At 33.6% G+C, this 26901-nt stretch overlaps 2 protein-coding genes across 3 annotated transcripts in view; both read left to right on the top strand.

Annotated features, from left to right (window-relative positions):
* Positions 1-26890, top strand: part of LOC119832281 — a 34855-nt gene extending 7965 nt beyond the window's left edge. The window contains exons 2-7 of one of the 2 annotated variants that reach the window (XM_038355941.1): positions 5659-5788; positions 22244-22349; positions 22981-23123; positions 24268-24365; positions 24947-25112; positions 26676-26890. In XM_038355941.1, the coding sequence (XP_038211869.1) occupies positions 5659-5788; positions 22244-22349; positions 22981-23123; positions 24268-24365; positions 24947-25112; positions 26676-26779 (747 nt within the window). In that variant the 3' untranslated portion in view covers positions 26780-26890. Of the gene's footprint in view, positions 1-5658; positions 5789-22243; positions 22350-22980; positions 23124-24267; positions 24366-24946; positions 25113-26090; positions 26257-26675 lie in introns of both variants that reach the window. The other variant, XM_038355940.1, reaches the window with a different exon arrangement.
* Positions 26792-26901, top strand: part of LOC119832445 (Usher syndrome type-1G protein-like) — a 2569-nt gene continuing 2459 nt past the window's right edge. The window contains exon 1 of the mRNA XM_038356114.1: positions 26792-26839. Coding sequence (XP_038212042.1) covers positions 26792-26839 — 48 coding nt within the window. The remainder of the gene's footprint in view (positions 26840-26901) is intronic.

Below are 26901 nucleotides of genomic sequence, written 5' to 3'. Positions count from 1 at the left end.
TGTCTTGATTAATTCTTACTGCGCTCGTAGTTAACTCATCTGCCTCAAACTTGTCTTGTAGGTTTTTGAACTACAAACCTTGATCAAAGCCATCGCCTTGCATCCTGCGCCCATCATAACTACATGTGTGTGTGTGTGTGTGTGTGTGTGTATTTACTTGCTTGTACGTGTGTGCGAGGCGTCGGCATTGCAAGGTGAACGAGTAAGCAGGAACGATGCCGACCTTTTAACTCGCGTTTATATGAACACAATGGGATCAGGTTTTCCCGTCTGACGTCTTGACTTGCTCATACTACGTAGCTGATTTTTGTTCTGCCCTTGCTTCGCCCGTGGTATTAAGTATATAGGCATTAGCCTATAGCTTTCACGCGATGTACATATCCGACGATAAAATAATTATTTATAGCGGTACAATAGTCCCAGAGATTACCCACTTGAAACATAAAAAAAACTCTTCAGCTTAACAATAGATAGACGAGACGTATTATACTTACGTTCCTAATTTTGTCGCTCTATGTATTTCGCTTCATATAAAAGATATCAACGGGGATGAATTTTATTTTGGTTTATTGTACGTAAGTTATTCCCAATCGCTCTAATTGAAATGAATTGATAAAATAAATTGATAAATTGCCGAAATCATAACGCCGCTTCGTAAATAAGTTTCTGCGTAAACAAAAAATAAGTACGTTTTTGTTGACAATCAAATAGCTGTCATTTATGGTGTCAATGAAACAATCAATCATTGATTCAAGGTTATTTTTTTAAACAAAATAAGCCTAAATACAATGTTCTAATATACGAATGCGACTTTTTATTTAATGCCAAATTATTTATCATTGAATGTGAAAAAAAAAATTCCTCACACACTAAAAAGGACCTTTTGGTGTGTTATATGTGTGTATGTGTTACACACACAGTTACTCTTTCACTTATCCTAAAGTGGGGAATGAGTTAACAGTTGTTTTGATTTTTAGGTTAGATTCGCACATATAGTCAGTATAATATATGTAATTATAATCTGACAATATAATGATTATTATTATATTTAATTCACGCATCAATTATTCTAGATACTCTCACCGGATAAATTATCTTAATTTGATCACACGCGAATGTACGTGAAAGTCTGGTTAAAATGATCTTATATATAGCATAATACGGTCACACAAGACATAATAAATTAGTAACGTGACTCTTAAGTTTTATACACCTGTATATTTTTATATAGGCAAATTATATGTCTGAACACGATATATTTCGTGCTTCTAAGTTTGCTCGGAGACTAAAACAGTAATGAGTAAAGAAAGCTTTTAGCTTTATTTGGATTTAAAAATTAATTCTTTCTAATCCTACTAATATAACAAATGCGAAAATTTGTAAGGATGTGTGTGTGTTTGTTACTCTTTCACGCAAAAACTACTGAACCAATATCAATGAAATTCGGTACGTAGATAGCTAGACAACTGGAATAACACATAAGCAACATTTATCCCGATATTCCCACGGGATACGGACTTACGCGGGTGAATCCGCGGGGCGCAGATAGTATTATATATGTGAAAGAGGGTTTGCTTGCTTGTATATTTGTTTGATTTTCTTACATTCACGTCCTGATACATTTCTCTATCTGTTGATAAATAGTAGACAAGAGACACATACTTAAAGCATTTTATCGCGGGTTAAACATTTACCTGTCGTATGCCTATTTAGGAAATTTAGTAAATTTATATTGAAATCTCGCTTTGTTTGGGAGCTGAGTATATCATAGTAATTATTGATTTGTCATTGTAGATACATTAGTTTAACAGAATTTTCCGCATGAGAAGTAAATTTACACACCTGTATGTTTTGCACAACCGAACGTTACCTAACTGATATAAGAATTGTGGTATCTACGTAATAATCATTAGGCAAGTATCTTCACATTCACGTTCAATACTCGATTGTTTTACGACTCTTCTCAATTTCGTAATAGGTTAATAAATTAACGATACAGTGCTACTTTCTTCGGCCTCTATTAACGTAACGTAGCATAGCGTAGCGTGAGTAGTAGTATTTGAAAGTAGTTTTCAAATTGACGTAATTTGGGCGTATGTTGTATTGTTTTAAAAGTTAATGAGACCCGCGTAAGTCCGTATCCCGTAGGAATATCGGGATAAAAAGTTGCCTATGCGTTATTCCAGTTGTCCAGCTGTCTACGTACCAAATTTCATTGCAATCGGTTCAGTAGTTTTTGCATGAAAGAGCAACAAACACACACATCCTTACAAACTTTCGCATTTATAATATTAAGTAGGACAGTAGGATTGTGAGAGTATATTGTGCTCATATTTATATTTAAATAGCTTCTGAAAAGACTGAGGATCCCGGTTTTCCCCGTATAGTACCCGTTCCTGAGGAGTCTCGGGAATAGTAAACCCATGTCTTCTCAAGGCCCCCCTAGGATCTCTAGCTATATCTGTACTAAATTTTATTTAAATCGCTTCACTGGTCTAAGCATGAATAAGAAAACAGAGATACTTTCACATTTATAATATCAATGGGGATAATGATCACATTTTTATGGTCACCTTTCTACTTAGCAATAAATATGTTTATAAATATTGTTGACAAATATAAATAGCCAGCGTTTTTGCAACAAATCGGTACTTGCTCGTTTTTGCGCGTAATTTATTGTAGTATCTACGGCACAAGACTTTCCAGTTATTCAACGTTGAATAAAAAAAGCTACAGAGTTGAGGGAACGGCTGATCGTTGCCGTCTTCTGTCAGTTTTTCAATATTTTTTGTGGTAACAAATTAACGACTTGTGCGTGATTTGATCGTGGGAATCGATTGGTGTTACGTAGACAAGCTGGTGTTGCGATGTTAATTATTTATGTGTTACTTTTGGTACAATCGATACACGTAGAAATGAGGTTGTAATTGCAACTGGCGGTTTCGATGTCGGGATATGGAATTGAGTTGTTCAATTGTTTTTTTCGCGAGGATTTTTAATATACATATTTCAGATGTTTAAATCAAAATAAACGAGTCGTAAATTCTCGAACTTCAATAACGTTTAAAAAATCATAAGACATATAGGGCGATGTATTTGAATTAATAGTAATTATTTTGCAATCAACGATCTAACGAAAAAACAAGGCACTATATATGCATGCACAATGCACACAGTTCGTTCATTGAACTGTATACTTGCATTTTACTGATAAACACTGCATCTATCCTCACCTCCCTCACCTGGGAGTCATCAAGCCTTGTCAACCGGTTTCACCGTCTAAACAATCCAACGATCTATGAAAAAGCTGTATATTACATTACTCCTTTCAAGTGGTTATAACAACAGCGATGCCGCACGCATGAAGCAATGTATCACAGACTATTATTAGTATCATATACAATAATATTGAAGCAGCTATCTAACGCGTAAGAGTCTCATGCTATCCTTATCATTTACTATAACTATGGTTGAGACGTGTATACGGATTACGGAAGGAATTTTGCGAGAGAAATTGAAGGTTTTACAGGCCATAGAAATGGACTTGGGGCGTATTATATGTCCGCCATCTATAGAACATGTGTTGAATACTTTCATTACGATGAAACAGGTAGAATACATAATTCGAGCTGTTTAATATTCGTGACAGTTAATATTTTTTGGATTCATATTTAGAAAGTACCTATCGCGTTTCTTGAATTAGTTTTTGTGAAAGTGCTAATATTTGTATGGCCACCATTTCTCGCACCGGAACTTATTTGGAGAGAAATAAATAAATACATAATAAATAATGTTTGCGCCTGACGTGGCGCTGAAGCACTGCGGTACCTACTGACTGAAGGCTGACCACTTTCTCGTATTAAAAAATAAAGATCAGTGAACAAATGTGAGATACATCTGCCTTCTATATGGGGACATGGGCTTTTGTTTTTTTTATGTCATAGCGGGCAACTGAGCTGGTGGTTCGCCCGATGGTAAACAATCACCACCGCCCATGAACATTCGCAGAGGCATAGATCTCTGAGAATGCGCTGCCCGCTTTTAAGGGATAAGAGGTAAGGAGAGGATTAATAATCAAGAGGGAATGGACTGGGCAGGGCTAGGAGAAGGAAATAGACCTCCGGCTCCCCCACTCACCGTACGTAACACAATAGCAAGCTATTAATTCACGCCGGTTTTCTGTGGGGCTAAATTTTCATATTTATTTAACAAAATTTGAGTATGAAACTTCTTACATTTTATTCACACGCGTTCCATGATTTTAGCATATGAGTCATTGAAACACCATAAGAAATTATTTTGACCTTCTTGTTACATGTGTAATAAATTTAAATTTAATCCAATAAGCCTAAAATAGCATCCTACATATATCGACAATGTAGCTTACAAGATTTTTTCTCAGAATTTTTGGTCATAAAATATGAGTCAATCTTAGCAGAATAAATATATGGGGAAACAAAACAAATGAATAAAACTTTTTCCATATATAATGAGTGTAGTTAATTCACGGTATTACGTTCCTACAATGTTGAGAATGAATGGAGTAGAAATCGGCATTTCTACTGAGTGCGACTAAGTTCTCACGTTTGAATTGAGCACATTCCTTACATTTGACGACAAAGCTCACTCGAGGAAGAACGTTACGTCGTCACAATACGGTCGTACGAGAGAAATGCTATTGTCTATAAAGATAAAAAAAGTAGGAACCGAAATAATGGGGACACGCTTAATTACTGTTAACTAGTTGATTTAAAAAACGAACGTATAAGACGTAACATTATTTACGCTGTGAAATTTTTTATCTGTAGGTACGCTATAACTATGAAAGCGCGCCAATTTTAGCACTGCCAACGAAATGGACGTGCGGTTGTTATTTTTCGCAACAAGTTCAATTTAATTGCTGATAACTGGACCAGTATAACCTGTATTTTGAAATATATATTAAGTAATAAATGCACGTGAAACTATAACTGATTTTACAAAAAAACAATGCACATATCGTTTCTGTTCGTAATCGTAATTACCACCTACAGTTCACAAACGTGCTCTATGAATGTATTTCTTGATAGCACGCAATTCATAATTATGCATTTCTGTAAACCGTCGTTTTAAAAGTAAATCCTAAAACATGTACATAATTTATTTCAAACCATGTCACACCTTTAAGTTCGACTGCCTCCTAAATATTAATGCGGTCCACCCAATTTTCATGGGCCGACTTGCTGGAATGTAGAAATAAAACTGGTTTTAAGGAGTTAATCTGTGTACGAGATATTTTCTACTGCAGCCTTGGGACTTGGAACGCGGTTAGATAAAGAGTTTCAGTTTATAACCTAAATCGCCTATACGCATTAAGTACATAAATAAATCTGTAGATTAAGGTATATAGTGGACTTATCTAAATCTGTTCAATTAATATCTATTGAAATAATATCTATTCATGTAATATTATAAGTACATGACTGTCCAAAGAAAGAACCAGCTCTATATCTATCTATATCTATATCATGTTTACCATTTAGAGTACCTACAGAAATTTGTATGATATGCATGGAATTTTTGCATATGCCCTCAAAGGAGGTCGTACTATCGCATGTTCATTGTATAAAGAAGGTATTTTATTTCTACAGCATTATGAATGAAATTCGTTTGTTCCAGACATACGTGACACAGAACACAGATATCAACTCTCAAGCCATCCTCGAGAGCCTCAACAACAAGTACTATTTCTACACGCGGACGCGAGGCTTGTTCCGTATCTGCTACCCCAAGGAGCGACCTCCTTCTGGTGAGTTTAGTACTACCACATATAACACACATTGTGTTTCTTTGGAATTCAATAAATAGCCATTTAAGCAGGATTTCGAAGTCTAAAATTTATTTAATTTTTGTGTTCAGAATCAGAATATCTGACTGAGATATTACCTGATTCGATCAGGGGTAAGAATTGTTTTTCGAGCGTATGTATGTCCATTTCTTTGGCACCTCATGCAGCCTAAGCCGCTAGACGGATTTTAACATATGAGGTGTCGTTGTAATTATTGTGATATTATGGTAATGCTTAGCCTTTATAATAGGAAAACAAAATGGCGCCCGCAAAATGTGGCTGGATTTAATTCATTTCTTTACTGTAGTAATATGGATACCATAAAGACAGTAAAAAGACCATTACAAAATAATAATTATTATGTTTGAAATTCTAATAACTATAAGTTATTACAGCAATATTAAAGTAAATGTTAAATATAAAAACTCGAACACATTCTTACTGAAATGCCGACATCTAAAACATAATTTTTGTGACTAGAACATACGTTGAACTGTTATAATGGGATGTACTTCGTGTAAACTAACTGAATAATTTTATGGCCTATTTAATAGCGATGAGAGGTGCCGTAATAATTTCATTCATTATCATAAACACGGTTATGTAGACCTCGAATGTAGGGGCTAGAGGTATTTTGTTAGTTAACTGTAATTTATTTAAACCCAAATACCAACATACACGAATATAAACTACCAATGCGTTTAAAGCATTTTCTACAAGGAAGAATATTTATTGTATATAGTGACTAAAACTTACTAAAACAGTAACTTGCTATCCAAGCAAGATACTGTTTTGGAGAACTCATTTGGAGAAACTGTTTTGTACAGAATTGAAGTAAATTTTCATGGCTTCTTTTAAAGAAATGTTTTCAAAAGTACAGTCGGTCAGACACTTGGTTTAATATGTATTTACATGGACAATGAGTCAATAATTAAGCGTTATTAGTAAGTAGTCAATTATGTTATTTTCCTTTAATGATAATTATTTTTCCTCTTTTGCATAAAGTACCCTGGTTATTTGTATATATCCGGGGGCACGGTAGTACCCCCGCCAGGTCGAGTGTTTAATTTTAGTGTGCATACAAATCCTACTTCTTTCTAATATTATAAATGCGAAAGTTTGTAAGGATGTGTGTGTGTTTGTTTCTCATTCACGCAAAAGCTACTGAACCAATATCAATGAAATTCGGTACGTAGATAGCTAGACAACTGGAATGACACATAAGTAACATTTTATCCCGACATTCCCACGGGATCAAGACTTACGCGGGTGAAACCGCGGGGCGCAGCTAGTATTTTATATTTCCATAGATTACGTCTCGAACCATATGATAATCGATTACTTTGAGTATGAAATGTTTCATTTGCTTTATTAATTTTATATTTATGAATGTCTTGTCGATAAATTGAAGTGCCTACAATTAATATACTTAAGTAAAATTAAAGTTTGTTTAAAATAGAAATCTAATGCAATCACTAACTGCTGTTATATTTGTGAATTTTTGTAATTTGTATTTGGCAGGAAATTCGTGTCGCTTTCAAGGTTTATTACTTCATTTAAGTAGCCCAATGAAATGGATATCATCGGAAATTGAATTATATCTTAGGTATTCGTTTACGCTTTTGTTATTTTGAATTTTTTTTAATAATCATGTATTTTTAGATTGATATCACACATTATAAAGTGTATGTGTACTCCAAAAAGATTGAACAATACAAAATAAATAATATAAATGCTTGATTAGTTTAATTGTCAAAAAACCAACATTATCATATAATATGGAATATTGTTTTCATACCAAGTCTATATTAAGATCGTAAATTGATTAATCGATCAACGCTAAGCTTTTTCAAAAAGGTCGAGTAGTAATGTTTTCTTAATCTATTCCAATCTATTTCACTCTATACAATATAATTGTACCTAGGTACTCTTTGAAATGCATCCCAATCAACAACAGCAATTAAAATAATTAATTGGCAATTTACGAAGCTCCAAGTACATAAAATTAACAATCGTAATTTATTTAATCGCACGTACATTTCATGGCCATGATTTGACGCTATTGGAGCGAAAAGCGCATATAAGAAACAGTGGTCTAATGGTCGATGTCGGAACATACGGTACCATAGTGTAACAGCAATGATGACTACAATCAACGTTGTGCTGTTATAATAATGAAATGCCGCGAATTCCTGTAATATTTACCGCATTGCGTGACATACACAAGTCTATTTGAGAGACTCATTAACTGATCAGTGTAAAAGTATTTATTTGAAATCGCGATTTATGGCTGTATACTGTACCATAATTGACTGCATCGTAAAATAGAGATAGTGTTTTATAGAGAGATTTCATTAAGTGTTTTCCAGGAATAGTTCTACCATGCCTTGTTTGAGTATATTTTAAAGAATGTGTTAGTTAGACATATTGATGAATTTTACCTCTCTAATGTGCTGTCTGCGCGCTTTATTTTTTCAATTTTATTAATTCACACTTCGAGGCTTAATTCCAGTGTTTATTCACCCTGATATGAGTTGTGTCGAGACTCGTACATAGGTATATCTTTATGCGTAGTAGTAGGTATTTAATATCGTATAAATGACCCGCATATGTATATATTATGGCAATTTAAATTCCTGCATACAGATGAAACTATTTGCCTCCATACATCATTTGTATATTCATCGCATTCTATAAACAAAACCATAGTCATTTTATGTACAGAGATTCTATGAAATGTTTGATATATTAGTCGTCACGTCTGTAGATTAGAATCTATATTGATTTCAACGATAAAATTCCTCTGATTTACTTATCTCCAACGTTATTTGACTTACGCAAATTTCTCTAGAAACCAGTATGAAAGGCGTTTCGTTCAGAACCTACGGTCTTCTTATAACAAATTCGGATTCAATCGGATCAAATCATTGGATTCGGTAGTATGGCGCGCTGAAGTTTCATTTGTAAGTTTATTTTCAGTTGTAAGTAAGAATGAAAGTGGCGGTTCGACCTTTTGCTGGTGCAAGTGGCCTCTTCAATGTTATACGCGTTTCCTCTGGGTCACGGAGCCAGCTTGTATTCGAAAGTGTGCTATAATAACGCATCGTATATTCAGTGTGAGTGTACAACACCTTAACGGGTTTGGTGTCGCTTTTCAATACGAGTATTTGGGACGTTCTATAACTTAATTGCTCTGTGAAGGTCTAGGCTGTATATCATACGTGTTGCAATGTATGAGGAAGTACTTTCATGGCCGGATAAAATTGTGTGAATAAATTTTATACATACGTAAATTGTTGATGCGAATTTAGTTATAAATATGCTGGCAACACGCGATTGTTTAATAAAGAAACAGCGACAGTTCTAGAAGAAGTATTTAAATTATAGGTTTATGAATAGGTACGTATATACGTGACCAATGACTATAGCAAGTTATATATTTATATACCTGTTTTTCTAAAATAAATAGATCCTATTTTCACCAATTGTAGGGTTTTACACAAAAATAATGCATATGATGTTAATTTATAGATAAGAGGTTACTAGGCAGGTACTTTTAAACCATTTCCTATACCTATATCACTATCGCAGATTATATGTAAAATATACAATCATCAATAAATGGCGCTTTGTGTCTAAGATAGTCTACTTATATTATTATATCGCAAAATATCATTTTATATTTTGATCTACTTTTTACATAAAACTTATAGCTTGCTTTATATTTATATTGTGATGAAACGACGATGTCAGAACTCCATATAAAAATTTCATTATTGTAGTTTTTTTAAACATTCTGTGTCACGGATGTCGTGCGACATCTATTCACAGTTAGTAAAGCCAAATAAGGCGTTTCATTGGAAACTACTTTTATCGCATCGCCGTTTGGAATTAATGTCAATTATAAACAATCGAATTGTAAGAAGTCATTATCTTAAGTCGAAGCTATTATTCTCATTGCATCTACTTAAAAGGCCCGTATCCTTTTCCTCACCCTTCCTAGCTTATATAACTAGCTTTACCTTTGCATCTATATAGCAAGTCAATCCTTTCCTTTTCCCTTCACCCCATAATTACATAAAAAATTACGTTTGTGTTAAACTTATAATTAAAATTTAAATATTTGACAACACAAAATAAAACGAGAAGAAAATAAAATAAAGAAATTTAAATTTTTACTCAATGTCCATACAAAAAGATGAATTTATTTCATAACTTTTCGCATAATTTACATAGAAATTCGAATATTATTTAACAATAAATGCAACACAGCAAATTGCCAACAAAGCCATAGTTAAATTTGTTATGCCTACTGTATTATGGAGGTCGAACCTTGACCTCCGTTAACTTGTAAATACATATTTATTTTGACAATGCAGTCATTATCTAAGGTTTCATTGTTTTCATTGATTGTATGGAAACATTGTCACTTCATGCCTACACTTAAATTTGTGGTGATTCCTTTTAATTAAGAAGTGTCCTTGAGTATTACTAACCTGCTACCTACTTATTTCTACCACCTACAACTTTACCGTAGGTGATAATAAGTATCTGTCTTTTATGATAAAGAGAAAATATTTTATACTGAAAAAAATTAATTTAATTTTAAGAAGATATGGTTTCATGTAAATGTAATAATTAAAAATTTAACTTATTCCTTCTAAAACACTTGTGCTAAATGTGGCTCTCAATAATGAGAAGTATGTGTAAACCAATTATATAAAATGGGATATTTTAAATACATCCTACTATCCTACTAATCCTACTAATATTATAAATGCGAAAGTTTGTAAGGATGTGTGTGCGTTTGTTGTTCTTTCACGCTTAAACTACAGAACCGATTGCAATGAAATTTGGTACGTAGACAACTGGACAACTGTAATAACATATAGGCAACTTTTTATACCGATATTCCTACGGGATACGAACTTACGCGGGTGAAACCGCGGGGCGCAGCTACTAAATAATAAACAACACTTTAACGCGATAATTTATTGCAATATATCAGCAGTGTCGTAGATCAAACAAAGTAATAGATGAATTGACCTCGATATTTGTCTCGACGAATGTTAAGCAACACCTAGTTTCAGCTAAGCTTAGTCTGCCTTAATTCGCCGGAGTCATGCAATGCGACCACAATGAAACGTGTGAAATAATTACGAAGGAGATTGTGTTGCATGTTAAAATAATAAGACTTAGATCTTACCATGAAAGTAAATCTTAAATTGATAACATTTCACTTTGTATTTCAAGGTCTAATAATTTTGGTGTAACAGATTCAAGAGCAAATGCAATTTGGCTCTATTCGTATTATTAGATTTCGTTAATTTCTGTGGAATCCTAATGTGCATTAGTAGGTACCTAGCTTTTTTTTCTAATTCATATAAGGACATGATCGCTTCAGAATGTATGATATACTAGCTGCGCCCCGCGGTTTCACCCGCGTAAGTCAATATCGCGTAAGAATATCGGGATTAAAAGTTTCCTACCTATATGTTATTCTAGTTGTCCAGCTATCTACGTACCAAATTTCATTGCAATCGGTTCGGTATTTTTTGCGTGAAAGAGTAACAAACACACACTCATCCTTACACACTTTCGCATTTATAGTAGTAGGATTAGTAGGATAGGATAGATTTTGTAGTAATAACGTATGAAGTAATCGCCTTTCGAATCAAATCGTATATTTACATCCAAAACTAGTTTAATAGTTTCAAAAAAGTAAAAGTCAAGGATCAATACATTTCATAGCAGAAGCTTCAAATGATACGTAATCGTTCACCATCTCGATTATTGCTATGATTGATGACAAAATCGATACCATCTCGCAGTTCTCGATTAAGACCTCTCGAATACTTTCTCAATTTATAGGAATTCACGTTTTAATATCGTTTACAAGTCGAGTGAAATCTTCGTTCCACAAAGCCGACCGGTTCTATGTGGCTTTGCATTTGAGGCGATGTGATGGAGATGCGCTTATGCGGTTATCTTATCGTGATTTTCCATTGAGCTTCGAAAGCAAGCTGACACGTTAATGCTGGATGGTATTTTATTTATATAGCTTAGGGTAGGGTTCTTTACAGAATACATTAAACGTGAAACGTAACGGGTTAAGCTAGTATTTAGATTCGTTTATATGAATATTGAATAATAATGTAAATATTTATATGGTATATAATTTCTTGGCATCTGGGTATTAGGGTCATCTTCAACGTAATTCTTCATTTGTTTTGAACTTATTATACTCATCTAATATTTATCAAAAAACGAGTAACCTCTTTTGTTTTTTCTGTATGTCTTGACCACTACAGGCCATAAAAGCTTTCATTCTGAAGTGGAGAGGTTTCTTTCAGGCGTTGCCTAGACTATCGCTTACCAAGTGTGATAAGGTACGACCCCATTTTGTATCATAAAAGAATTTTATAGTGCCTGTAAAGCTGCTCCAAATCAGGGATAATATGTTTTACGTATCTATAAGTACGTGTGTAATTAAAGATCCTTAATTGTAGAATTATCTACACCATTTAATAGCTGTCAAACTACGCTGTGTAAAGCGATGTTTCACCGTAGGTGAAATGTAGGTTGATGGTGTAGGCCTGTTCCGTTCTTGACAGAGATAAAGTGGTACTCCACCAGGTCCTGGAGTACGGGACTTTTGTGTTATAGTCCATTGCTTGAGTTCGTTCGATTAGGGACACAGTTAACGGTTTGTGATATTAATCTCCCATCATTTACATGTTCATATAATTATTATTTACTAGCTGTTCGCCTCGGCTTCGTCCGTTGTCACTCAGCCTGTCACTTACGCCACAAAAATTGGTCCAGCATTTTTTGCGTGAAAACATTACAAACATACTTTTTTCTCTTTGTAATATTTGTGTATATACAGTGGCTTTTATCTTTATTCTTCGGCTTTATTAACTCATCTTCCTATACAGGTTATATTGGACACTATATGTCATTTGGAGTTAATTTCTTCAGACATGTTAGTTTATAGATGGACATTGATAGCATTATTCAGATGCTTGATCTCATTAAAACAATAATAAGTAGCTCAGTAATCTGGGTTTATTATGGAATGATACATTATATTTATTGCATATTTATTTTCAGTTGCAATTTCGACGAGAACTTTATATAATGACACAATACCTTACGTGCCTTATATAACAAACAAAGAACATTCCTCTTTAATGAAACCTCGAGTGCTGAGGTTGGTTCAGAATTCAGATAAACTCACAAAGAACACCTGCGAATGTATAATATTCCGTAATCATCGTAATTAATAATTAATTTGTTTAATGGTTGAAATAATACGAATTATAATTAATTCATTATCTTCTTAGTCTCGGGCACGTTTAATGACGTTATATTTTAATTAAAACGCAGTGGTTAGGACCTTGGACTTAAATTAAAATGTCGGGGGTTCGAGACCGGACGAGTGTTCAAGAAATAAATAGACTTTTCAATTTATTTGTAGGTACATTATTTTATTCCCATTGCTCGAAATGGTGTAGGAAAACATTGTGAAAATTCTGACACAATTTCATATAAAGCACATACGTCCAACAGTCTTATACTGTGCAGGTATGTGGCCTTACAAATATTGCTCACTTCGTTTGGGACTATATTGTTTTCTTTTTACATAAAAATGTTATTGACTGAAAACAAATATATATATTTTGTAACTGAGGAATGAAATAAATGTCCACTGGTGAAAAATTTTTAACATTCGCTTAGTTATTATCGGGATTAGCTCACACAAACAAACGGTCGAACAAACTCAGCCTTTTTCATAATATGAGCGTAGATTCATCGCACTTGACTGCCTCGTTACTGTATTGGTTAGCATGTTGATTATAATTATGATATTTTGAACATTGTTCAATTTTCTTATGTCCCAAAAATAATAGCAATAAACATAATTTGAACATAATATTAGTTAATTATAAAGTTGATTTTTCGTTGCATTATATTATCACATCTCGATAAAAAGTAATATTATAGCTTCATATAACACAAGGTTATTCTGTAATGTTTCCGTTTACAACCTGCGAATTAAACTTCGTACTAATCACATAAGGCGGGTGACGTCACGACAATTGTTTGCTTGTACCATCCAGCACATCGAGTGAATTATTAGTTGATATAAAATGATGTACACTTATTTATAACTCGAGTAACTCGAGGATAATAGAGGACAAAGGGATTCACATTTTCCTGTACCTAGTTAAAATTTAATTGTACACTTGTTATTAGTTTCAATAAATACATATATTTAGTCACTTCGTCAAAAAAAACAATCGTAAGGCCTTGAAGCTTCTAATGCTTTAAGTGAAGTCCCGTGTTCTCTACTGGGGTATGGGGTAGATGATATACATCTGTTTCACTGATCGATTTTTTTATGGACAAGTAGGTGATCAGCTTTCTGTGTCCTGCCAGACCGAGACCTTTTTTTTTGTGCGTCCCCACCGGGAATCGAACCGAGGACCCATCGGTTCTACGCCCACGCGTTAATCACTCTACCAAGAAGGCGGTCGGCTTCTAATGCTTTACGGGAAATATTGCATAGGAATACTAAAAAACTCAACGTGTGAAATCCCATTCATGGATGAAAATGAAAAGAGTAATTTGAGTCTAATGAATCATCAGTATTCGCAATTACAAATAGAAAAGAGAGAAGAAAGTGTCGTTAAGTTAATATGCATAGTGCTATTGAATCGGTTTCTTGTGACAAAACTAATATTTATGCCTATTTTTACTTCTCTTTAACAAACAATAAGCTTATAACTAATGTCAACTTAATCAAGTTATGTACACGAAAAGTAAAACTATTAAATAACTGGTTGCATTTTATCAAAATAATATTCTGGCTGCTTCTTTTTTGAACAAATTAGGTCCTTGAGAAATGACTTGGGTATTCAAGTTTTTATTTAAGGAATGGTTTTTAAACTATCTTTGTCATCAACCCTATTAGTCACTTCTAACTGCGAAAGTATATAAGACATATAATTATATAATAGTGTGTATAGGTAGCTTCTCGTATGCATAGGTATTTAAAATTACCTCGCCTAAACCGGGGTAGGTCAGCCCAAATCTTTAATCTACTAATTTAAAGAGTTAAAGTTCTCATATACGCTTGGAAGTTTCGCAAGCCCGTCGGCCCTGGCGGATCTACACCCATATCTCGTGTTGTAACCAGCCAACGTACCGTGAAGTATGTTGCTTATATCTTGAGGAAGTTTGCCTTCGTAGCAATGCTAGATTTAGTAAGGATAAGACAAAAAATAATTGTCTAGAGAGTGCTATCCCGTGCTCCATTTTTAGCTTCTTGGCCTAACTATAAAACGGGACCCTGTTACTAGGACTTCTCTGTTCGTCTAACCATCTATCTATTTGTCTGTCTGTCTGTCAGTTTTTCTGTCTGTGATAGACATTCCAACTTTCACTAAACTAAAAATTAAGCTAAGGCCAAGTTAAGCTATATTTAATTTTATTCGAAATTGCAGGTACTACAAAGTTCATAAGATCCGCTGAGTGCAGTTTATGTTTTAATGTTAAGTTCAGTGAAGGTTCGGTGTAACCAAAGCTTAAAGCTTCATAAATATCCTACCATTGATGAATTGCATTATTGTTTTGCTCCTAGATAATAGTTTCGGAATTTCTGACTTAAATAAATAATACAAACGTTACGTCCTTATGATATTCGAAACTATACGTACATATATTTATATATTATAGAAAATTTAAATTATTTAGGCTTTTGCTGCTAATTAAAGTATTGTGGTCTTATGTTAATCTCTACAGATTAATACTTGTTGCAAAATTCAGACATATTATAATCCTTCCTATTAATCCTACTATCCTACTAATATTATAAATGCGAAAGTTTTCAACCGATTGCAATGAAATTTGGTACGTAGACAGCTAGACAACTGGATAACATATAGGCAACTTTTTATCCCGATATTCCTACGAGATACGTATTTACGCGGGTGAAACCTCGGGTCGCAGCTAGTACTTCTATAAATTACTGTTTAATAAATCTTAAGTTTCTAATCTAAGAACTATCCGCCGGATTGCACACTTAAATAATATAACGTAGAAAGCAAAAATTGGTAAAAGTCAGGTTTCTAAACGTGTAAGGCCAATTATATTCTTTGCACTAAAAGTTATAATTTATAAACAATTAGTGTGTGAAGAAATAATTCTATTCAAGGCAGTTCCCAAGATAAGCGTTTCCAAGTGAGAAGAAAAATATAATATATTTTAATGATTGCATATTTGTAATATAATAAATATGTATTGTATTTTTGGATTCAAGATTTCAGACACAATAATCACATTTCACACTAATGTTATAAATGTGAAAGTTTGTTTGTTTGATGTTTGTACGTCAATCGCGCTGAAACTACGGATCGGATTTTGATGAAATTTAGTAAACAGACAGGCTGACTTTTCATCTCAATTAAATGCTCCCTTGGGATAAAACAGGAATCTTGATATGTGGGTGGAGTCTAGTTATTCATAAACATTACATAAATATTGCTTTCTCTCACAAAGTCGTTAAGAGCATTAAAACTATTTCGAGGAGATATGTTTTCGCCTGCGAGCTACGGCGTGAAAGGCTGGATCCGTAGATTAATGGTCTATAGGTTGAACATTTAGATCCGTTAGCTAAGATAAAGAACGGAATCTTAAAAGAAAGCCACGAACGCACAATACGAAGTCTTTGTTAAAGATGAAACAATAGGTTTTCCTGTACATGTGCGACGCAAAACACCACAATGTGTGGACCTAGTTTGTGGAGAATGGTGGCAAGGTGTATTTGAGGGAATTAAAAAAGTGATGTTTGATGAGTGAGAGATTCAGATCAATATCAATCTTTCAATCTAATTATGCCAGCTCTAGAGGTCGGCGTGAAATAATAGCATACTGTGTTTCGTATGATAAGTGGATGAGCCGGACGGTCACATCCTTTTCCTCATCCTTCTGAGTCCATTCCTTTCTTTATCCTTTCACTATCCTTTACAAGCGGACTACGCATTAACAGTGGTAGTGATCGCTTACCGAAAAGAAAAATTCTATTAGACTATCTACTCTGATTGATAATTGCGTAGGAGACCACTGTTAGCTGCAATCCATTCTAATTTGGAAGTTTATCAGTAACCTATATCTATGTTTGTATACCATCTCATATACATCTATATATATAAAATTCTCGTGTCACAGTTTTCGTTGCCATACTCCTCCGAAACGGCTTGACCGATTTTGATGAAATTTTTTGTGCTTATGCCGGTATCTATGAGAATCGGCCAACATCTATTTTTCATCCCCCTAAATGATCAGAATGAGGCAGAACAGCGTTTGCCGGGTGCAGCTAGTACATATATAAGAAGGCTCTCAAGAACATAATGGCATTGAATATCGTGTATAAATATGTATAAACTAAATAACAAAGGCTTAAAACCTGTCTAACAGCATAATTAAAACCTCACAAAAACTTACCATCGCTATTTCATAAACTTATCTAGATTAAAATCAACTGATGATGTTGTTAAACAAATATTTATCCTTAGAGTCATTATGGATTGTTGATTATGACTTCATACAAACAGTCATAAGTTTATATACGATATGTTACGATATTGCATGTTTATAATAAAAACAGTTTACATTGCATATGCATTGACAACAATGTAATCACCGGTTTCCTCAGCTCTGTCTCATGTTTCAAGCATGACCACGTCAGAAGAAAAGTACTTAAATTATAAAACAACAAATGTATTATTGAAAACGTGTTACACTAAGCTTAATTTATCTATCTTATCTGATCCAATTTTCTGTTTCAACTATTTAAAACTCTTGTTGGATACTGTAAACGACAACGAACGAGAAGACCAGGGTTTTAATTCCAACCACCTACATAACTTTTTGTATTGACCGAAAAGGAAGGAAACCGCTATGAAGCGCATCCTACTTCCTACTAATATTATAAATGCAAAAGTTTGTAAGGATGTGTGTTTGTTGCTCTTTCACGCAAAATCTACTGAACCGATTGCATGGAATTTGGCATGTAGATAGCTGGACATCTGGAATAACATATTGGCAACTTTTATCCCGATATTCCTACGGGATACGGACTTACGCGGATGAAAGCGCGGGGCGCAGCTAGTTTCCAATAATTCCTATTTAAAAAATGTTCATTTCAGATTACGAACACAAGTGACAAACACATACGTGGCCTCCACATTAGTACCATTATATATCAATTGCAGTAGGTATCAATGAATTCGTGACACGCATCGCATAAAACAAAACGTTTCTTCACGGTCCATTACAAAACCACGATTCGCTTGTTTTTCGGTTCAATTTGCATTTTAACATTATCGCTGCGTTCAGTGCGTCACAAGTGTACACTAACAGCTAAATATATTCTTTTAGACTTGACACGTATAAAGATTAGAGTCAGGTTTAGATTGCTATGAATTTATTCGCAAGGAAACTGCGTGGAATGCAGGATATTAGTGAATTATATGTCTTGAATTTCCATCACATACAACATACCAAATGCGTTCGCAATTAGTGGTTGAGACCTTTTAAAACATATATCGGAAAGCAGTGAAAGTGACATGACAAGTTGGCGGGAAAAAGTTAAACATGGCGGTCGCCGTGATTTTCTTTCCCGTCATTTTCTTTATGTGAATTGCTGTTTCAAGTGATTATTCTAGTAAATAAATGGTTATTAGATATTACATTAAACTATCTGTTTTCTAAGTAGTCATGTGTGACTCTCGGGAAATGACAATGGCTGCTTGTATATTACTCTAGCTTTTATTGTGTTATAAAACACTACACTTAAACTTACTTTATTGATATATATACTTATATTTACTAATAGATTCCTAATCATTCCGTTTCATTTATTAAGTATATATTTAAAACTCTTCTAACCTAGCTTAAAATTGGCCGATTAGTGTTAAAATGTATTTTTATCACCAATGCTATTTTCAAATACCATATTGGTTTTTCCTGTTTACGCTATTTTATTAATATGACAGAAATTTAACAAATAGGCCTTGAACAATACGAACGTTCGACTTCATGCTATTATATCATCAACTTGCTCTTTAAAAATAATGTTCTATTGTTTAAATATTCGTTAATTTATGTAACTATTGTGTGAAAAGCAATACATATGTTAAATTTATATTATATAGCCTGAAAGTTGTTATAAGGCGAGGTTGTCTGTGTACAAATATATGAAATTTTGAATTCAATCAATATTGGATATGGATTAGAACCCACAGATTAGTCACTAAATGCGTATGATTTATTAACTGAATTACATGTCCTCTTAGATTTAGATTCTAAGGTATTTTTTCTTATATTATAAACACGAAACTTTGTGAAGATCGATGTATGTTCGTTAGCTTTTCTCGCGACAATTTAGTTATTATTTACTGTACTTAGGTATGTCCTGTATGCTAATATTGTGAACCATTTAGACCAAACCGAACAAAACTGCTAACAAACCCAAAAAAACACTCGAATTGGCAACCACCTTATTTTTAAGTCGGTTAAATAGTACCGCAATTTTAAAGTACTTTGGTATTTAAGCCATCTCCAATTAGGTTGTATACACTTTCTATGTAAGCAATTAAACAACCATCAATAAAACATGATATAATTAAAATTTAATCAAGGAAAGCGTGAGTTTAAATCAACAGCGTTTAGTCATGTTTACTGATGATTAGAGGCACGTTTTCTTTTCTTAATACATTGTTAAGCTAAATTAACTAAATAAAAATATTATTTATATACAAAAATACATTTTGGATAAAACTCCAAAACCAAATTCCACCAATTCCTAGTCCAATTTCTTTAAGTCTTTTCTGTTCTGAGATCTGATGAAAATACTTTTTGGAATTTAAAGCAGATATTTTACGCATGCTATGTTTAGTAATAAAATGGCATATAATAAAGTAGGTAGTTGCTACCCATTATCAATATACAATAATTATTATCACAAAAAAAAAACTGAAATAAAAAATGTATCAAGTAGCGTGTCTAATAATTGCGAGTTGTAAATAAATAATAATAAATGTAAAATACCCGTCATTTGTCTTGCAACCAGTCTATCTAGGCTAATTCCAGACAGCACGCTACAATTGAACGCTAAACAAGTGATGAACGGCACTCGAATTACGACACCTGTTTGTCGAGTCTAACCGCGGTCGAACAAGGACGCAAATTCGCAACTTTCTCCGCGTACCTTCTTAAATGTTACCGGGTTACCCATTTGACATGCCTGCTTATCATATACGATACGTGAGCGTATGTGTGCATACGAGAAAGATTTAACTTATCAATCTAGGATCAATTAAACACGTTTAGAATGGAATGTTCGATACGCGAGATAAGGACTTTGGTCTATCATATTTTGTGTGATCCATTTTCAGTTAGACCACGCGTGATGACTCATTTTTTATTTTCTAACAGTAAATTATGTGTGTAATCTGCTGAATTATGTTATTCAACGAAACTCAGCAAATTCCATTCACGTATGATATATTATGTAATTAGGTTTCTGAAGTATATTTCTATCATTTAACGTAAATGATTCGTTCGATGTTTGATGCTAAATACAAGTTTTGATTATAACTTATATGAGAACTGATAATAAAAAGCCACTATATAAATGTCATATTCATCTTTATTATTTTCAAATTCGTATACACGAACTACAAAAATGTGTATCATTTTAACAATAAGGTATATTTGCAAATGCGACTTTAAAGTTGTTGAGCTCAGTAGCTACAAGTGTGCAAGAATTCAAGTCCCACTTAAGCCTTACATTCCTCCCTAAGTGGGTGGAACAATGCCAGCCATATCTTTATATCTTCGTACCTGCTTATAGCTCATTGTATATTCATTTGCAAGTCGACACATACTAATTGTAGCTAGCCTTGTGTCCTTTTCGCGGAGTGACGTCACATGTGATATGTTAAACTAGTCCAACAAGTTGATACATGTTAATATTTTACAAACAGAAGTATTAAAGGCTCTTTGTAGCGAGTAAGAAAAGTTATGTGATGCGATAAACGTTTATCTAGCATCGGTAATCAACTAAACAGTAGAGTTAATTGTATGGTCTCAATTTATACTAAATCGGACTTAATCTTGGATATTAATTATAATTTTTTCACTCCTTGGTATCCCAAGTTATTAAAATGATGGCATAAGTCCTATTATTGAACTTTGTAACGTAACGTAGTTGTTTATACCGAGGACAAACCGTGATAGCAATAGTTTATCAACCAGATAAAAAAGTAGGTACATAAAGAGGTTCTATTAGCTACTGTTTTTAAAAATATTTGAGGGTTTTCTCGATGGACGGGTTAAATACAAGTCCAACAACATTAACGAATTAATTTAAATACCTACTTACGTTTTCACATATAAGTCGAGACCAAGATTAGAAACTGGTATGCCGATTGCTGACCTACCACCTAGTAACGGTGAAAATTATATGTTATATTGATAGACGAGACAGCATTGAACTTTATTATATATAAATTATATGTCAAACTATCCATATTTTGTGTATGTGATAAATAATTTCGAATTGAAAATTTAATAAAAGTTTAGAAGCCGTCAGAAAAACCTCATCAATGTTTAGAGTGTGAGTCAAAAAGGGCAAAGTTCAATACAACAATTCCAAGACTTCTGACGGGCCAGTCAAAAGGGGCATTTCGTAATTTTAATTTTATACACAAACTCGGTGTCCTCATAGGTATTGTGGATGTATTGCATTCTTCGTCAGACGGATATCAGTTGTAAGGAAATATGACTCAATAATCTGGCATTTACAAACGCAGAATTAACATGTACATGTACCTACTGCCTGTATGTTTTTAGAATGGACAAAGCTGACTTGCAAAATCGTATCACATTGCAGCAAATTGGTTTCGTCAGTGATCTTATTGGGATAGCATGATTGCAGAGCGCGTGGCTCGATTGATATTGAAAACTTGGTTGACTTATGCGCTTATCTGATCAGTGTAAATTGATACAGATTAAATATTATTTAGCTTAACAAATCTACATATAAGCGTGCTCTTAATCTAAGCATGTGAATTTGAAAAACAATACTTCTTCACCGTGATTTAATTTCTGAATCTTTTTTTATTGGATGTTTCCATTTGATCAATAACTTCTTAATCATTTTTGTTATTTTAATTTCAAATTCAGTGATTACTTTTATGAACTGAAAAATGTAATTAATAAATGACAAAGATATTAATCTTACTGTCAGTTTATAAATATTTTTAATCTTTCTTTAGTCTTTACATATATGGATTTTTTTTTATTATAATATAAGATCTTATTAAATAATTCTATGTTACTTTTCAGTGGAAATCTACTTATCGCCAGTAGAGACTCACTGCAGCAATGTGGATTACTTCATCCCTGACGAAAACAACGAGACTAGGGGACTGTCAGAAGATGCAATGAATAGGTAATCCGAGTTCCTACTGATAATATAATATAACATTATAAATGCGAAAGTTTGTAAGGATGTGTGTGTTTATTGCTCTTTCACGCAAAAACTACTGAACTGATTGCAATGAAATTTGGTACGTATCCCGATATTCCTATGGGATACGCACTTACGCGGGTGAAACCGCGTGGCGCAACTAGCTTAAATTACTAAAAAGAACATCAAAGATCATCATAAATACTTGTACTTTGGACTGGACAATATTAGCCAATATGTATTACGTAATTATTAACATAAATTACATTAAAAATTCCAAGCAGTTGATGGAAATATTAACATACTTATCGTAACCTAAACTAAAAGCTCAATAAACATTTATTTTTCATTTTACAAAATCAGTAGGTATAGAACAAACGAAACGAATTCCTTATAAATATGTACTATAAAATAATAATTAAATTGAAATAGTTATGACACATATATTATAACAATACTTTTTGGCTTAATCATCCCAATTGGAAAAACAAATTAAATTAAGGAATAAAGAAATTTTCTTTGAAGGCACAATAGCCCAAAAAGGCTAACAGCTCTCTCTTCTTTTCTTTCAAAGTCTTTAATAATTGTTTAAGAAACTCATTCTCACTTACAGGTTGCACATGGCCCGGTCAACGGTGGCCCTATTCATGGTGGGATTCCTTACCTTATTCATAGCGTTCTGGACTGGCGTCGTTGGCTGCTGGAAGAGGAGTCCTGGAAACATCACCGCCACTGCTATACTTATGCTTGTTACTTGTGAGTATCATGTCCTATTATTTGGTATCAGGTTAGTGGTAATTAGAGTCAAACTGTAAGATATTTGTTCAACTAAATTACTCTTCAAGAGCGTTTTGTTATACCATAATTGGGTATTACTAGTTCGGAAAATCATTTCTATTCAAGGATATGTATTTATTGCAATAATGTAATAAAGTACTAGCATTCCGCCCTGGCGTCATCCATTTATTCTCTCGATAAAAAACTCACTTGGGCTTAAGAGAAATGTAAAAAAAAGAATTAGCCGGTTTGGTCGAGCCGTTTACGTTTGACAACACATTTGGCGATTTATTTTGTTGACCTATAATTTAAAATGAGTCGTCTTCCATCCGATTATGAATGTATAAGTTTATAAGTGAAATTTTAAGATAGATCTATCTTACATACCGTGCATAGGCTAGTAATTAAGTTTGCATATTAATTCACTTGAAACTATACTTACCATACAACTTGCTTTCTTTCACTTAACTTACCCAACTAGGGCATTACGTTTTCTAGTCGTGAACAGTAATTGTATCTATAAATGGGATAATTTTGAAAAGTTCGTAATGAATTACTGGTTAGTTTGAACTGATTTGATTTTATGAATGATTAAATTTTTATTAATTAAAAAGTGAAAGTTTAGACTTGCGTTGTAAAAGCGATTAAATATGTTAAGTAGGTACGTTTTTAATTTAATTTAATTCGGAGTTATGTCGTATCTATTTAAAACGTGTTAACATAAATATACTCACGTTTATATCAGTAGGTGTAGGTTTAATTACTTTACAAAAGTTGAAGACATAAAATACACGACTATTGAATTAAACGAACGTTAAAAAATCATTGTAATCGATAAAGAGGATTTGGAAGATTTCGATTTCGCATTATATTATAAACACTGTAACAATACAATATCATTAAACTATGACGATGATAAATGTACAAAAAAAACTGTGGATTAATTATTGCGAATAATTAAACATTGTCTCATGAAAATAACATTGGCATAATGACTCTAATCATTTGAATAATTCGTTCCCTTTTTAATACTATATTTTATTATTACTGAGCTACAACCTTAGTTTAAACACGTACTTTAATTATCTAGATTCGTATTAAATACTTCGATCTACAATTGCAGGTCTATTAGCGGCCGGCGCGATGGCGCTGTGGCACGGAGTGGAGTTCTACGAGAAAGAGAAAGCCGTGGGGGAGGAATACTACCAGCAGTGGCCTAACGTGAGTACATATAGCATATAAATACCATTGTTTATTTATCGAAAATCTTAATATTTTTTTTAAGTCAAACAGTTTATATGAACGAAGTAAAATTAAGGTCATGGTAGGTTTTCTTGACCTGTGTAGAACTCATATTCTTTTGTATTAAAGATTTCGTATGTATCGATGTATGCACACTATTAATTAGAATGAGTAGAATCATCGGTATCGAAAACTTATGAACCAGAACATTATAGAGTATAGACTATAGTCTACATTCTAACAGAAGATTTTCAAAATTGTAATAGAAGGGATTTTAGTTATGGATACTTTACCAAAACACCGTTCACTCTGATGTGTCTTGAAGTCAAGTGGCTCATAGATAAATGTTGCATTTATAAAATGATAAAAAAATATTTCTAATGATGTTTTACTGTTCCATTTAAATTTTTGTCGAGTAATCAGCTATATCTCTATATATTTATGTATGTAATCCATACCAATCGAGTTATAACCTGTTGAGGTTATAAACTCAACACCAAAACAACGGTGTTGACCCCAAAGTGGTGGAATAAGTTATTTCAACGTATTTAAAACCCCAGGTATTGAAAGACAACTCATCGGTATGGTACGATTGGTCATACATCCTAGCCTGGTTGTCTGTCGGTGTTTCCTTCGGTAGCTCCATTATATTCTTCTCTGCCGCTGTGTGCCTCAGCAAAGAGAAACGCCGCGAGCAGCAGAATAACGTGCAGTACATAATGCCAGGTTAGGCAGCCATCTTGTCGATGGGCGCCATTTTGAATGGGTGATTAACGCTTGGCGGTTGAAACGGTGTAACTGTGGCAGGATGTAAATTGTATATTATCATTGTAACATTCTATTTTTATAGCCATTTATTTATCTGTATTTATATATCATATAACATGTATATACTTATATCTATTGATATACAATTCTCAAAAAATATTAAAGCAAAATATTCACATAAAATGTTATATAAGTATTGATAAAATTATACATGTACTTATTTATAAAGTATACGTATATCATAATAAACGATTTCAACACCCATTATTTTAAACATATTTGTAAGTAAATATATCTTTATCTAAACAATATATATCACACATACCTTTTTCTCATTACCCATTATAGTTATAAGTATAGTTTTAAGAAATAATATAAATTAAGGAAATACTAACATAAATGCTTTCTTTCTTTTCATGTTTCTTCCGAAACGTGACTGCGTTTTTGCGACTGATATGCGACCAAATAATCGCTCTATTAAATTAAATTTGCTCTTTATCTTAATATCTGGTTTACGCCACGCAATACTAACATGCTTACTGATTAACGTGGGAATGTACATATTACTATCCATAATTTCATAATTTATTACACATTTCATAACAAAATTGTCATGCTATCATCACCATTTTGTAAAAACACCATTGTTTTCTTGATAAAATTATTCAAAATGTTGGTTTATTTACAATGCGTTACATATGATTGTTTCTTTAAAATCCACATAACACACTGCATCCACGTAAAAATGAAACAATGACACACTTCAATAATACCTACAAATATTCTTCAACTGGGTGGCACTCTACGCTACTCTTATATATCTTACTTTACACTTGAAACACATGACAAACCTGACATAATCATGACAAAAAAACATGGGTTAAATGTTCCTAATTGGGATAAACATTGCACACGTGGAACACCGGTATAAACCAGATATTACGAGATAACAGTCGCATTTGGTACGACTGGTCGTATATCGTCGCGTGGTGCGGCGTGGGGCTGTCGCTGGTGTCGGCCATTTTGTTCTCGTCGGCCGCCATTTGCTTGCGGGGCGAGCGCGAGCGGGAGGAGGCGCTTAACATGCAGTACCTCATGCCCGGTATGCTTTGGCGTAATATAAGACAAAAAAGGTTCACTCGTAACTGTGGGAAAGTTTTAAGAACTTAGAACGGAAAGCTGATGGGACTATTTACATATTGATGACCCATTGGTAAAAAGAATACAAATTGACATAACAGCATAAAACTTACACTTCAGTGTAAATATTTGGTGTTTTAGCTACGGGTGCATGAAGTTTAATGTATAACAATATTTGGTGATATTGTATTTACTTAAAGTTTGAAATGAAATAATGTAATTCTAAACTGAAAAAATTAAAATTAATTAGCTAAGCCATTTGGTGTACTTTTATTAATGTGGACAAATCATTAATGTATGATGATAATTCAAAAAGAAGTTATAATAAATGTGACTAACGAATAACATAACATTTGTTTCATACATTTCATAATTTTGCAGTGTACCCGCAAAAGCAGCAGTACGCGTACGCCGGGTACCCGCCGCCGCAGGCGTACCCCGGCCCCTACTACCACGGCTCGCAGTACGGGCCCTACAACTACTGAGCAAGCGACCAGATGAGGGACGTAGTGGCGGCGACCTTCGCCAACCCCCCCGCCCCGCAGGCGCCCGCGCGCAACCCCCAGCCCCCGCTAGAAACGTACCGCCCCCCCTCGCTCGAGACGTA

This window comes from Zerene cesonia, chromosome 15 (assembly GCF_012273895.1).
Source record: "Zerene cesonia ecotype Mississippi chromosome 15, Zerene_cesonia_1.1, whole genome shotgun sequence".
NCBI lineage: Eukaryota > Metazoa > Arthropoda > Insecta > Lepidoptera > Pieridae > Zerene > Zerene cesonia.
Note: the sequence above shows the minus strand (reverse complement) of the source record. Positions and strands in the feature narration are given on the sequence as shown.